Consider the following 15,209-nt stretch of genomic DNA (forward strand, 5'->3'; position numbering starts at 1 on the left):
CTTTGCATTGTTCATTTAAGAAGGCCTTCTTGTCTCTCCTTGCTATTCTCTGGAACTCTGCATTCAGTTGGGTATATCTTCCCCTTTCTCCCTTGCTTTTCGCTTCCCTTCTTTCGTGAGCTACTCGTAAAGCCTCATCAGACAGCCACTTGGCTTTCTTGCATTTCTTTTTCTTTGGGACGGATTTCGTTGCTGCCTCCTGAACAATGTTACGGACCTCCGTCCATAGTTCCTCAGGCACTCTGTCTATCAGGTCTAATCCCTGAAATCTATTCCTCACCTCCACTGTATATTCATCAGGGATATGATTTAGGTCATACCTGAATGGTTTAGTGGTTTTCCCGACGTTCTTCAATTTAAGCCGAAATTTTGCAAGAAGCAGCTCATGATCTGAGCCACAGTCAGCTCCAGGTCTTGTTTTTACTGACTGTATGGAGCTTCTCCATCTTTGGCTGCAAAGGACATAATCAATCTGATTTCGATATTGACCATCTGGTGACGTCCATGTGTAGAGTCGCCTCTTGTGCTGTTGGAAAAGAGTGTTTGCTATGATCAGCATGTTCTCTTGGCAAAACTCTATTAGCTTTTGTCCTGCTTCATTTTGTACACCAAGGCCATGCCTGCCTGTTATCCCGGTGATTTCTTGACTTCCTACTTTAGCATTCCAATCCCCTATGATGAAGAGGACATCTTTTTTTGGTGTTAGTTCTAGAAGGTGTTGTAGGTCTTCATAGAACCGATCAACCTCAGCTTCTTCGGCCTCAGTGGTTGGGGCATAGACTTGAATTACTGTGATGTTGAATGGTTTGCCTTGGATTCGTACTGAGATCATTCTATCATTTTTAAGATTGTACCCCAGTACTGCTTTTCCCACCCTTTTGTTGACTATGAGTGCTACTCCATTTCTTCTAAGGGATTCTTGCCCACAGTAGTAGATATGATGGTCACCTGAATTAAATTCGCCCATGCCTGTCCATTTTAGTTCGCTGATTCCCAAGATGTCGATGTTCAGTCTTGCCATCTCATGTTTGACCACCTCCAGCTTACCTTGATTCATTGATCTGACATTCCAGGTTCCTAAACAATATTGTTCTTTACAGCATCGGATTTTCTTTTCACCGCCAGACACATCCACAGCTGAGTGTCCTTTCGGCTTTGGCCCAGCCGCTTCACTCTTTCTGGCGCTACTTGGAAATACCCTCTGCTCTTCCCCAGTAGCATATTGGACACCTTCCGACCTGAGGGTCTCATCTTCCGGCGTCATCTCTGTTAGCCTTGTGATACGTTCCATGGGGTTTTCTTGGCAAGAATACTGGAGTGGGTTGCCATTTCCTTCTCCAGTGGACCACATTTTGTCAGAACTCTCTGCCATGACCTGTCCGTCTTGGGTGGCCCTGCACGGCATAGCTTATGGCTTCACTGAGTTCCGCAAGCCCCCTCGCCACAACAAGGCAGTGATCCATGAAGGGGAAAACATCGCTGGAGAGGGGCAAGAGAAGTATTACAGCGAGAACGCTACGGAGGTGTGAATTCCATGCGATTTTTGTTAGAAGTAAGATACCAATTACTGACCACCCCATAGCAAATAATACTAAGAAACCGTTTTTCTACAAAGTGAAGATAAATCTGCTTTTCGACCACAAAGCCAGCCCTGCCGAAGCAAGGCCTCAAAAAATTAATCAAAAACTCATAAATGCTCCTCTCCACGGAAATCTTTAGTAAAAGGCGAAAGATTTATACGATCTGAAGAGAAACCAGAGAATACACGTTTCCCCCAACGACGCCAGCCACTTGAGCAGCGCCCACCGGTGGGGTTACGGTGTCCCCCGCGTTTGAGCGGCAACCCTTTCCAGCGTGTGCAAAAGAATACGCGCTCCAACCTTTCCCCGCCGGGTTCAGAGTCAGACCTTTACGGTTGACCAGAACTGCCCAAAACACCGCGAGGACGCGCGCCTTTCTTCTGCGCAATGCATCACGGATGCACGAAATGCAAATGAGCCCCCCCTCGCCCGGGGCAAGGTTGACCGGGACGGCCCCCCAGCCCCACCTCAGGCTTTACACCGCCACGCGGTAAGGCTCCGCTCCTCCGTGGGTGAGTTGCTGCTTTTTGCTCGGGGTCGCTGTTGCGCGAACCCTTAACACGGAGGCGCTTCGCCGGACCTCTGCGCCTTGCGTTGCCGTCAGGGAGGCAAGCGTTTCGGTGCCGTACCGGAAGTGTGGATTAGGCTTGCAGCGGGCGTGTGCCCCCTAGGACGCGCAGCCTGGGGAGGGGTTGCACTAGTGCGCCCTTGAGAGGCGCAGCCGCGTTAATTCGATCACTTTCGACACAGCGTGCGCCCTGGGCCAGGGGTCCAAAACGTCTGGGAGAGGCTGGTGTGCCAGACTGCGAAATGCCTGCGGCGAGAGGAGCCTTTGGCCCACTCGTGTGCCCTTTAAGAGGGATTTGAAATGCAGACACCAGCAGCGGAAAGTGTTCCCGGTTTGGATAAATCGTTTTGGAGATCACATGGCTGCTAAAGGCAACCATTAAAGAGGGCAGTTTAGAAGTTGGTGACCAGCACGATGAGACTCTTACGAGTCCCCTGGACTGCAAGGAGGTCCAATCAGTCCATCCTAAAGGAAATCAACCCCGAGTGCTCATTGGAAGGACAGATACCGAAGCTCAAATATTTTGGCCACCTAATGCGAAGAGAAAACTCTCTGGAAAAGACCCTGATGCTGGGAAAGACTGAAGGCAAAAGGAGAAGGGGACGGCAGAGGATGAGATGGCTGGATAGCATCACCGATGCAATGAATATGAACTTGAGCACACTCCGTCTCCGGGAGAGAGCGCAGGACAGGAAGGCCTGGCGTGCTATGGTCCATGGGGTCGCAAAGAGTCGGACACAACTTAAATAAATAAAATTATTGTTCAATCGTAATTTATTTATTTCATTTATATCCCACCTTTTTTCCCCTTGCAAGGAACCCAAGGCGGCTTACATTATCTTCCTCCTCTCCATTTTATCCTCACAACAACAACCCTGCGAGGTAGGTTGGGCTGAGAGTCTGTGACTGGCCCAAAGTCACCCAGTGAGCTTCCATGTCTGAGTGGGGACTAGAACCTGGATCTCCCGGCTCCCAGTCCAACACTGTAGCCACTACACCACACTGGCTCTCTTAGTTGCAAAACTCAGTTGCAATAACAACTTAGTTGCAAATGGATGCATTCAACACACGTTTAGAGGTACCCTACTCTCACTTCACACATACAAAGGGGGACCCAGAGTTCAGACCTGGCTTTTCCTTTAACTTGCACAGGATGGAGATCGTGATAGGCATAGCCGTTGAGGAAACATGGGGAACAGTAGATGTGTGGTCACATCTGTAGAAGTAGGATTTAATTAAGAGACGGCTATGCAGACCCTGCGGCATGGAAGCCCTGGGGCTGGAAATGAGGATGGGGGAAAGTTACTGGGGTGACAGACTACAAGGAGGTATGCAAAGATCATTCTGCTCCTTCAGTCATGCACCTGTTTTGAGGGGGTTGGATCCTTTTGCCTCCCAAGCCTTTGCAGCAGACAAAATCAAAACCCACCCATGGGCACAAGGAACCAGCCATGTGGCTAATTGTTCTGAGCTGCCTTGTGCCTTCTTATCCCCTTCTGAATGCAGCTTCTGTTTTGGGAGAAACCACCTTCAGGAAGTGGAGGACTACTGACAGAAAACCTGTCTGAGAGAGCGGGGCTACCAGTGGAGGCTGGTGGCTTCGGTGTCAGTGGGGCAGTGAATCCGCTCTGGGTTTCAGTCAGATCCAGTTAGAACTCTAATGGAGCTATCCAAGGTGTGACATAGGATATGTCTGTCAGGGAGCAATCCTATGAAGATAGGTGGCCGCCTCTGAATTCGGAGGTGACCGCCTATCCAATGCAGGGATGGAGAAGCATGGAGGGGATCATTCCCTCCGTGTTCTCCTGCCCTGCATTTTCGGCTAGACAGCCACTTTCGGCTGTCTAGCCATGGGAGGGTGAAGCGGGGGAGGAGGCTGTTGGTACGACACATAGGATGTGTCGTACCAGCATTTCTGCCTTCCCTGTCCCAGAATGCTCCCTGGCACGCCCCGTTTTGGCCGCTCCATGCTTCTCTTGCAAGCGCGGAGCACGAGGCAGTGCGGAAGGAGGGGAAGGTCGGTTCTCCGGGAACCAACCTCGGAGTGTGAGCTATGAAGTCTGTTCCTGGAAAACAAGATACCCTATGGCTGTCTAGCCGCTGACTAGCAGCCATAGGATTCTCCCTTAGAGTACTGACGGAAACCTGGAATGGATTCGCCACCCCACTGACATCAGAGCCACCAACCTCCACTACAGGCTACCCAATATCAGGGGTGGTGAGCATCTATCATCCCCACAGCAACGTAGTCCTTCAGTCAACCAGTTTTTCCCACTGGAATGAATGGTAGCCATTTGTTTGTAAAGAAGGAGGTATATTGCGGGATAACATTGGGGCAGAGGGCTTGGGCACCTGGATTTGCCCCTTTCCAACTGAGTCAAAATTACAACTTATTTACTTGATCCCATAGAACTGAATGGAAGCCGTTGAAAACCAAGCCAGGACCTGTCTGCATAGTCCCACCCCCTTATCTGCACATCACTGCCCTGGGTTCTGTTTCGCTGTTACACTGTTACACATCATGGCAGCAAATCGTGAGTTAATTAACTGGACACTCTTTGGTTGTTTATGGGTTAAACAACCCAAAGTTAACCTACTGGGTTTGCACATCACACACAAAACTATGAATGGGACATTTGTAGGTTGGTTTTCAAACTGGAAACGGTGAAACGGTGAGCCCACAAAGTCACATGCTCCATGTGTCCCTGGCAAAGTGTGGGTTAATTAATTAACCCACAATTTGCCACTGTGATGTGTGAACAAGCCCACTGTGACAGATAGAATGGGCTCAGACGTACATACACCCAAATGTTTATACTGAGTGCTGTAAGGAAGTTGCAGGCCCGAACCTTCTGGGACTGGGCAGGGTGAACGCTGAAAGCAAGTAAGTAAATATGTGAAAGACTTCCTAAGTAATGCTAACTGTCTTCCTCTCCCTATCCTGCCCCTTTATAATTGGTTTGTTTATTGCTCAGGTTGAACAGCAGGAGAGAAACCTGATTTTAATTAAAATGCCTGTCAGAGCCAAACATGGGGCCAGATCTCATAAGAAGGCTCGGTGCCAGATCTCAGGCTCTCTGATTCCACAACCATGAATACATTATGCCAAAGTAAAACCTTTTCTGTACTTTGTGGTAACAGAGCACGACCAAAGGTTATTGAAATCATAGAATCATAGAATAGTAGGGTTGGAAGGGGCCGAGAAGACCATCAAGTCCAACCCCTGCTCAATGCAGGCATCCAAGTCAGAGCATCCCTGACAGATGGCTGTCCGGCCTCATCTTGAATGCCTCCAGTATGGGAGAGCCCCCCACCCCCCTAGGTTCCATTGTCGTATTGCTCTAACAGTCAGAGCAAAATGGAAGAGACTTTTGGACACAGTGTGATCCAACAGAGAAGGCTGGATCTAGGTAATTGTGGGCAGTCGGCCACCCTCTCACAGCCTCAGTTCCCTATCTGTAAAATGGGAATAAGGTTTTATCCAGCAGGGTTGTTGTTAGACTGAATGAGCACAGGGAGAGGCCAGTGGAGGCTGGTGGCTCTGATGTCAGTGGGATGGTGAATCCGCTCTGGGTTTCAGTCAGAACCAGTTAGAACTCCAAAGGAGCTACCCAAAGTGCTGAACCCTGTTTGGATAGCTCCTTTGGAGTGCTGACTGAAACCCAGAGTGGATACCGCCTCACTGACATCAGAGCCACTAGTCTTCATTGGAAGGGGCTGTTTCCTTGGGCTGGCATGACATCTTTACCATCATCAGCTAGGGATGTATGAAATGCTTACCTGGATCCGCTCCAGGACATCTGCGGTGGGGGGGAGGCGCGCCGTCCCTCCCCCCGGAATCCTCCCCGGCCGGATCCGCTCCACAGCGACTCTGCAGAGCCACCATCTGGGGCCATTCTGGCTGCTGCCAGGATGCTGTGGCCCCAAATGGCAGCCACTACGCCATTTGCATGGCTGCCTTTCTTTGTGATCGGCTATGTAAATACTTACGTAGCCTATTAAAGCAAAGAGCAGGAGCGCAAATGGCGTTGCGGCTGCCATTTGCGGCCCTGCTCTTTGCCGTGATAGGCTACGTAAGTATTTACGTAGCCTATCACGAAGAAAGGCAGCCATGCAAATGGTGGCTGCTACCACGGCCGCCATTTGCAGCCGCAGCAGCCCGGCAGTGGCCGGGAGACCAGCCGGAGCCGCCGCTGCATCCACTGCCGCCACCGGAGCCGCCACCAGGTACGTTCTGTCCCGGGGGGATTCGACGGGGTGGTGGTGGGGGGAGGCCATTCCGCCACGGATTCCGGGGTGTGTGTGTGTGGATGAATCCGGTCTCACTGGAGTCCGTGGAGGAATTCTCTGACATCTCTATCATCAGCCAAACCCTGAATTCATCTGCAGCTCCTTCTGCCTCTTTTCTTTGGCCCAGAAATGGCTGCCATAAATCCCTCCACATGTATCCCCAACACAGGGCACTTCTTTGCAGATCATAATACTAAGCTGCTTTGGGAGTCAACCTTGGCTTCAAAGCAGGTTACAAATAAATAAGGAGAAGATGGTAACCAAGGGGGATGTTGCCCCTCCTGCACAAGACCCCAGGAGTCTGGAAAGAGATGTGCAAGTCATGTGTGCACCTTTGCTTGGGGCCTTCCATGTCATGTGTGAAACACCCTAAGGGTCATGCTCTGCTGGACCTCTACGGGAAGCCATTTCTACAGCTGGGAAGCGGCCAACGAGAGCTCATAAATGAATACGTTTGTTTGGCTCATATTGTGAGACGCTATAAACAAACTTCTTCATCGACAGATTCTTGCAATTTCTATTTGCCATATAACACAGAGGGTACCACCCTTGGCTGTGGATAAGTATCATAAGCCATAGAGGAGAAGAGTGCTTTTAGGAACTGATATAACAAAACAGTGTCAGTATCCCTGCTGAACTAAGATTCCCAGGAACCTTTGGGGGGAGGTTGCGACAGTGAAAATGGAGAAAACTGATCGACATTTGTAGTGTATACTTGCCCTCTCTCCTCCTCTCCCCTCTCTCTTTCTCTCTCCCCACAAATAATTTTATCAAGGTTTTCCAATGCAAGCATAAGAGACTGTAGAAATGAACTACAGAACTACACCAGTCAAACAAGATAAAGCAAACAATAACACCTGCCCTATATTGACCTATCTATTGAAATGACATAAATCATATTCAGGTAAGGTTTGGGGAAAGTAAAAGGTCACGTTTGTTGACTGCTGATATTAATGATCAACAGCTAACCAAGAAAGCTACACTGAAAGGGGGAACCTGGTTTGTCAGAACAGATTTTTGCACTTTTGAAAAGACTGTCTGTCCCCCAACCCCAGCAACAATAGCTAGGATACCTATCTCCTCTCTGGCTGGCAATAAATGGGAGGCAGCCTATAGAACTCAAACTATTTATACATTTACAGAATGCAACCAAAAACTTAGAAAGCGGTAACAAGACGGTACAGATCAGCCTTCCCCAGGCTGGGATCCTCCAGATGTGTCCCACTACAATTCCCTTTATCCCCAACCATGCTGGCTGGGGATAAAGGGAGTTGTAGTCAGACACATCTGGAGAGCTCCAGGCTGAGGAAGGCTGGCATAGATTCTGGTGTATTCTCCAAATTCCTCAAGTACGTTATATGGCAACAAGGAAGAGCCTTCTTGGTTGTGGCACCAGAACTCTGGATTCTCCCTTCACAACCCCAGAGCTGTGACTGGTGCCAACATGGCAATTATTTTGGCTCCAGCTCAAAATCTTTTTGTTTACCCAGGCATTTTAATTGGTTCAGTTCTATTGTATTTGCTGTCCTCTTTGTTTTTGAGGATGATGTGTTTTTATTGTATTACATATTATTTTAATTATACTTGTACACTGCCCTATTATCTATAAGGATGAAGGGTGGTTTTAAAATGTTTTAATAAGTAAAAAAAAAAAAAAAAGGTGATCCAGCAAGTTTCAGCCATGCTGAGTTCAATAGGGATTAAGCATGTTTCTGTTATCTCCTTGGATTCATGTATTCTCAAAAACGGACTGGTGTTGTGGTGGTGTTGCGCAATAGTTTTTGGAGTGTTGGACTAGGACTGGGGAGTCCCAGGTTCAGATCCCTGATAAGTCATGAAATTCACTGGATTACCTTGGACCAGTCACTATATCTCAGCCTAGTCTCCATCACAAGATTGTTGTGAGGATAAAATAGATGGGAGGTGTGGAGAACCACGTACGTTGCCTTCAGCTCCTTGGAGGAAGGCCATGAGATACAGGTTAACAGTAAATCAGGTCTCTGTGCACATACAGGTTCTGCATGGAATAATGATCACACACACATGTTGAAGAGGCATGTATAAGTATTTCTACAGATAACATACAAGAGAACAAAGCACAACTCACCAGTACAGGACCCACGAGCTGCCACTCAGTTTTGGGGGAAGGGTCTCCCTCCCCTGCTTTGCTCCTTCCCATATTTCTTAAAGCTGAACTTATAAACCACAGAACAAAAAGCCAAAAGTCTTATTTGGTCCAAAAGTTGCTGAACAAATGGTCCACAGCTGCTGCTTTCTACGAGCCATTGGCTCCATCCCACCACATGACAGCTGGGCTGCTGCGCTCCAGAGGAGCAGGCCGCGGCCAAAATACAATTGCTGTCATCCATCACATATTTTCAGCGCTGACTTATCTGTCCTTTTGCCCCCCTCCCTTTGCCCCGCTTTCTGCAGTTGGGATGAAGTGGGGGAGAATTCATTATCAAGGATAAATGGGTTGCTGGCTTTAGTTGGATATGGAAGCCAGGACCTCAGCAGTTTCCAGCCACAAGGGGCAGGAGTGGGGAGGGATAAACATGGAAGTCAGAGGGGAAGACTACAGTCTTGAAAGGTGGCTAAGGGTGCATGGCTGGCTGGGGAATGCTGGAAGTTGTAGGACTTGTCAGTCTAAACATGCATAAGATTGCACCTTAAGAAATATTAAACGAGTCTTCCCCAATCTGGTGCCCTCCAGATGTCTTGGATTGCAATCCCCATTATTCCCAGCCAGCATGGTCTTTGGCCATGCTGGCTGGGAATGCTGGGAGTTGTGGTCCAACACATCTGGAGGACACCAGGTTGGGGAAAGCTGTATTAAATCATCATAACTGGCTCAAAAACATTTTAAAATGGGTGCCAGAGGTGTGTGTGTGTATGTGTGACCAGAACAGAGGGCAAGGGTTTGCAAACTTTCTGTTTTCCACATTGACTTGACTGTCAAGCAATCCCTACCCCAGAGCATCTGCCACAGAACGCCTGCATGAGGCAGAGGATTCTGGGGAATATTCCAGAGTTCCCTCACATTTCATACAGACCTGTGGGTCATCACTGTTGTTCTCTCTAAGCTAAGACTATGTCTTACTTATTTATTTAATTAGTTTATTTAAAACATTTATACACTGCTTTTCATCCAATTTGGATTTCAGGGTGGTGCACAACAAAAGAATACAATAATGCTTTGGGAAGGGTCCTGTGGTGTCCATGTGCTGTAGCTCCTACTGGTGGTTCCTCTCCATCCTGACCTATTTTGGCTGGCCCAACGTTCTCTTGTGCCTGGGGGGGAACTGGAGAACTGGAGCTCACAGCTTTGCTAGTGTGTGTACTAAAGTTTGAGCTTCTGAAAATCTGAAGGCAGAGATGATGCATGGAACTTAAACACCATAGTAACATTTACACCATGCATATGTGGAAGAACGCTTGGTAGGTTGAAACGTGCATTTTACAGCTAATGTTTCAGAAATGGTTTGGCAAGGTCTGGCACCAGACACCATGGAAGTGGCTCCTCCATTCAGCTACCTCCCTACTATACGATGGATCCTTTGTTCATTTCACTGAAAACAAGTGTACCTGTTTTCCTTCTGTTGGATGTTGGCTGGCACTAGAAATTGGCCTTTTCCCCTCCCTCTGCTTTCATCCTCTGCCTTTATGACTCTGTCTCAGCCCCAGACTGCTAAGGGAACTTCCTTCCTCTCTTGTTTTTGTCAATTTCTCCATTAAAAGCAGGCTCAAACCATTTTTTCCACTCTGGTTGGATGTCTCTTCGGCTGCTCCACAGAGTGAAATCACACTCAAGCCAGTGGATCTTTAGGAATTCTGTAAATCTAGATACCTAAGCTTATATATTTTTGTTGACAGTTTTTGATGAGGACAGCTTTGTTTCTCTCGCTCAACTTTCACCCTAGGCTGCAGTTCAGAGATTAAAGAAATTGGAAAATAAAGTGCAAACTGAAGTTTAGTAAACACACATGTTTGCTTTTGAAAGTGCAAAACTGGTCTATATTGTACACGCACGCCACAGAGGTTTCTATTGCCTGGGGAAGGAAACAGATTTCCTTCATAGCACTGCACTCAACGCCAGTCCAGCAGCATCAAAACTATGGGCTCAATCCACCAGGAAGCTCTGCACAATCCCATTCAAATGGATGGCAGTGACCATAGACTGTGCTATGTTATTTCTGGTGAAAATGTCTAGCTTTTACAAACATGTAGACCCACACAGCAAAGAACACAGAAAGCAAGACAAGAGAGCTCCAGACAGACATGTCACCTCAGGTTGTTAAGATGAGGCCATCTGCTCTGTCCACCCCACTACTTTTAATCCCCACCTGCCAAGCTGATGAGTGAGGGAGTGTGGTGGGCGCATCTCCGGGCATAAACTCTTAGAAGGAAACAGATGCACTGAAGAAATTTGACTAATATTTCTCATTCCAAGTCACATATGGAGTCACACTAAGTCCAGAAGGCCTGCTACTATTTAATAACTTATCTTCAAAACGTCAGTTTTCCACAACTCTTCATTAAATACCTCCAGTCTTCATACGCCAGCCATAATGAAATCTCAGTATGGGTGACTGCATTTGTGTGAATTCTTCCTTTATTCCTTTGGATTTTCTCTTTCTTCTCAGTGCACTCCCCATATTAAATGGCAGGCTTTTAAGTTCCTTGCCAGCAGAGACCTTTCTTTTTCTGCTTCTCCTCTAAAGCACCATGCGTATGATTGGTTCTAGATGAATAATATTCATTATTTATTTCCAGGATTTACAAACTGCTGTTTTTGCAAAGCACCCAAGGTGGCATACAATGTGGAAACCATAATAATGCAGCATTCCCAATTTGCAAAATGCTTCTGAACTTTGAATGTGTTTGCTGTCACAACAACCCTGCAAGGTAGATTGCTATTAGTCCATGCTACAGACAAGAACTGAAGCCAAGAGACAGTACTTTGCACAAGGCCACACAGTGAGTCTATGGCAGAGGCAGGATTTGAACCCAGGCCTTCTGGATTCCTAGGCTAGCTTTCTAGGCACTCAGCTCAATTGGCTCGCTACCTGAGCTGTACACAGTTTGATCAGGTAACATAAGACAAGAAGACAACCCCAAATGAAACTGCTACTTACAAGACATTTGTCTGAGGTGGGACTTCAGGGATGGTTTCCAGCATCAAATGCATACATCTTACTGTGGTCCTAAAACACAGACAACGGCTGGGGCAGGAGGTGGCCGAGACTGGTAAGAGGAGTAAAAGGCAGATGCTGGGAAGGCCTGCAATTTTGCCCAGCATGGTGTTTGCTGGAATGTTAAGTTCCTCAGATTCTGAGCTGCAAAGAAGCAGACAAAAAAATTCCCAGCCTTGAGGGCCAGGGAGGAGGAGGAGGAGGAGGAGGGGACAGAGACATGTGTTTCCAATTAAGTTAAGGCAGCTTGACAAGGCCAACTCCCACCCTCCCAGCTTACGATGCACATACAACATCCGAGAATCAAACTGCGACCCTGGTTGGACTCAGCTATCCACAGCAGACTTTTTAAGTTAATTCTGCCCTTGGCTCCCTGCCTGATTAGCAAGAATTCTTCACTTTACCCCTTGGTGGCAGGGGGGGTCTGAAAACTCAAAATGATGGCGAAATCTGCATTCCAGAAGAAGCTTGGAGACCCAGAGATTGTTTTTAAGAGGGTCAACAGTGACACCACCAAGGCACGATTGCCCTTGCCGGCACATACTCTCATGTCTTGTCCGGAGGAGCCATAGCTTGGTGGTAGAGCCCCTGCCTTGCATGCAGGAGGTCCCAGGTTCAATCTTCGGTGCCTCCAGGTAAGGCAGGAAAAACTCTTGCCTGAAACCCTGGAGAGCTGCTGCCAGTCAGCATCGACAGTACTTGACAGGATAGACCAATGCTCTGACTCAGTATAAGGCAGTTTCCTATGTTCCCAGTCCATCAGGTCTGGCAGACCGTTGGAACGCCACGAAAACTAATCAAATCCTTTTACCACAGAGTGATGTAGTGAACTGTGACTTTATACAGGTAAGGATCTGCCTATCGAACCACAGAGAATCATAGAATAGTAGGGTTGGAAGGGGCCTACAAAGCCATCGAGTCCAACCCCCTGCTCAATGCAGGAATCCAAGTCAGAGCATTCCTGACAGATGGCTGTCCAGCCTTGTCTTGAATGCCTTCAGTGTGGGAGTGCCCACTACCTCCCTAGGTCATTGGTTCTATTGCCGTATTGCTCTAACAGTCAGGAAGTTTTTCCTGATGTTCAGCCAGACTCTGGCTTCCTGGAACTTGAGCCCATTATTCCATGTCCCGCACTCTGGGATGATCGAGAAGAGATGCTGGCCTTCCTCTCTGTGACCACCTTTCAAGTCCTTGAAGAGTGTTACCATATCTCCCCTCAGTTTTCTCTTCTCAAGGCTAAACATGCCCAGTTCTTTCAGTCTCTCTTCATAGGGCTTTGTTTTCAGTCCCCTGATCATCTTTGTTGCCCTCCTCTGAACCCTTTGTCTGCATCCTTCTTAAAATGTGGTGCCCAGAACTGGACACAGTACTCCAGAGGAGGCCTAACCAGTCCTGAGTAGAGGGGAACTAGTACTTCCCGGGATTTGGAAGCGATGCTTCTATGAATGCAGCCCAAAAGAGCATTTGCCTTTTTTGCAGCCACATCACATTGTTGGCTCATATTCAGCTTGTGATCGACAACAATTCCAAGATCCTTCTTGCTTGTCGTGTTGTTGAGCCACGTATCCCCCATCTTGTAACTGTGCATTTGGTTTCTTTTTCCTAGGTGCAAAACTTGGCATTTATCCCTATGAAATGTCATTCTGTTGTTTTCTGCCCAGCACTCCAGTCTATCAAAATCACTTTGAATTTTGTTTCTGTCTTCTAAAGTATTAGCTTTCCCGCCCAATTTTGTGTCATCTGCAAATTTGATCAGCATTCCCTGCACCTCCTCCTCCAAGTCATTCATAAAAATGTTGAAGAGCACTGGGCCCAGGACTGAGCCCTGCGGTACTCTGCTCGTTACCTCTCCCCAGTTTGAGAAGGTCCCATTGATAAGCACTCTTTGAGTCCGATTCTGTAGCCAAGTGTGGATCCACCAGATCATTGTTTCATTTAGCCCACTTTGAGCTAGCTTGCTCATCAGGATATCATGGGGCACTTTGTCGAAAGCTTTGCTGAAGTCAAGGCATATTATGTCCACAGCATTCCCACAATCCACAAGGGAGGTTACTTGATCGAAAAATGAGATCAGATTCATCTGGCCGGATTTGTTCTTGACAAATCCATGTTGGCTTCAAGTAATAATCACTGCATTGTTTTCAAGGTGCTTACAGATGGATTGCTTTATAACCTGCTCCAGAATTTTCCCAGGGATTGATGTCAGGCTGACTGGTCTGTAGTTTCCAGGTTCCTCCTTTTTACCCTTTTTGAAGATAGGAACAACATTAGCCCTCCTCCAGTCATCTGGCACTTCCCCCATCCTCCATGATTTCTCAAAGAGAATAGACAGTGGTTCTGAGAGTTCTTCTGCCAGTTCCTTTATTGCTCCAGGGTGCAGTTCATCTGGCCCTGGAGATTTGAACTCATTCAAAGTAATTAGGTGTTCCTTGACCATATGCCTATTGATCTCAAGCTGCAATCCTGCCCCTTCAGCCTGTACTTTGCCGGAGGGTCATAGACCCTCTTTTGGGAGAAGACTGAGCCAAAGTAGGAATTGAGCACCTCTGCCTTTTCTTTGTCATCTGTTATCGTTTTGCCATCCTTACTTAATAGCTGAACCACCATTTCCTTCCTCTGCCTTTTACTATGCACGTAGCTGAAGAAAGCCTTTTTGTTGCTTTGAGCATCCCTCACTAACCTCAGCTCGTTCTCAGCTTTAGCCTTCCTGACGCCATCCCTGTAATTCTGTGCTACCTGCCTGTACTCCTCCTTTGTTGCTTGGCTTTCTTTCCACTTCCCATATGTGTCCTTTTTTGTTTTCAGGTCAGAAAAGCCACCTCCTCCAACTCCCTGAAAAAAGCAAACGTTGGTCTCCAGCCAAAGGATCCTCTTTCCATTGGGCCCTTTGTGTTACAGGTGCACCAAGATGAGACTGGCCACACTTTCTGACCAAGTAGCCACCAGGAATTGAGTGGCTGAACTGCTAAAAGAGCGTTCTGCCATAGAAGCACTGTTGGCTTCTGAAAACTCCGTATGTTGCTCCATTCAAGACCTATCTGACTCCATGCTGGCTCCAACCTCTGGGCCCTAACAAAGGGCCTGTATTTTAAAATAAAACCTTGGCTACCCCAACTATGGCTCCCAGACACATGTGCATGCGGAGGTAATTGGTAAAAAGGTATTTGCTCTCATGCAACACACGGAGAGGGACTGTAACTCACCGGCTGAGCCCATGCTTTGCATGCATGAAGTCCCCGGTTTAATCCCTGCCATCTCTAGATAAAAGGATCAGGTAGTACTAGCAGGTGATGGGAAGACCTTTCTCCAGCTTAGACTCTGGAGAATCAATGCCAGTCAAAGCAGATGGTAATGCGCTCAATGGGCAAATGGTCCATCGAGCATAGGGCAGCTTCCTGTGTCCTTACAGCAGATTGTAAAATGTAGGGGACAGCTTTGCATCCAGTCACTCCTCGAAATCCACAGGAGGCAATCCTAAAACATGCAGCTGCAGCTTTTGGGATGAACTGAACGTCCCTTATTGGACCTGGGAAAATGCTCCTTTCATGGATCCTTGTAGACCCAAGACATTCTGCTGCC

The 15,209-nt window shown here is 47.6% G+C and overlaps 1 protein-coding gene and 1 non-coding gene across 2 annotated transcripts in view; both read right to left on the reverse strand.

Moving 5' to 3' along the window:
- The window catches only part of LOC146348967 (peroxidasin homolog), an 81,013-nt gene extending 67,938 nt beyond the window's left edge, over positions 1 to 13,075 (reverse strand). Inside the window, exon 1 of the mRNA XM_084854391.1 lies at positions 11,574 to 13,075. Coding sequence (XP_084710517.1) covers positions 11,574 to 11,926 — 353 coding nt within the window. The 5' untranslated portion in view covers positions 11,927 to 13,075. The remainder of the gene's footprint in view (positions 1 to 11,573) is intronic.
- On the reverse strand, positions 1,648 to 1,763 carry LOC146348970 (U5 spliceosomal RNA). Its single transcript, XR_014790882.1, has one exon. It is a non-coding gene; the product is annotated as a U5 spliceosomal RNA (small nuclear RNA).
- Positions 13,076 to 15,209: the final 2,134 nt, after the last annotated feature.

The sequence above is a fragment of the Heloderma suspectum genome, chromosome 4, assembly GCF_057233095.1.
Source record: "Heloderma suspectum isolate Gila_16-S chromosome 4, 16-S_ref, whole genome shotgun sequence".
NCBI classification, from domain to species: domain Eukaryota; kingdom Metazoa; phylum Chordata; class Lepidosauria; order Squamata; family Helodermatidae; genus Heloderma; species Heloderma suspectum.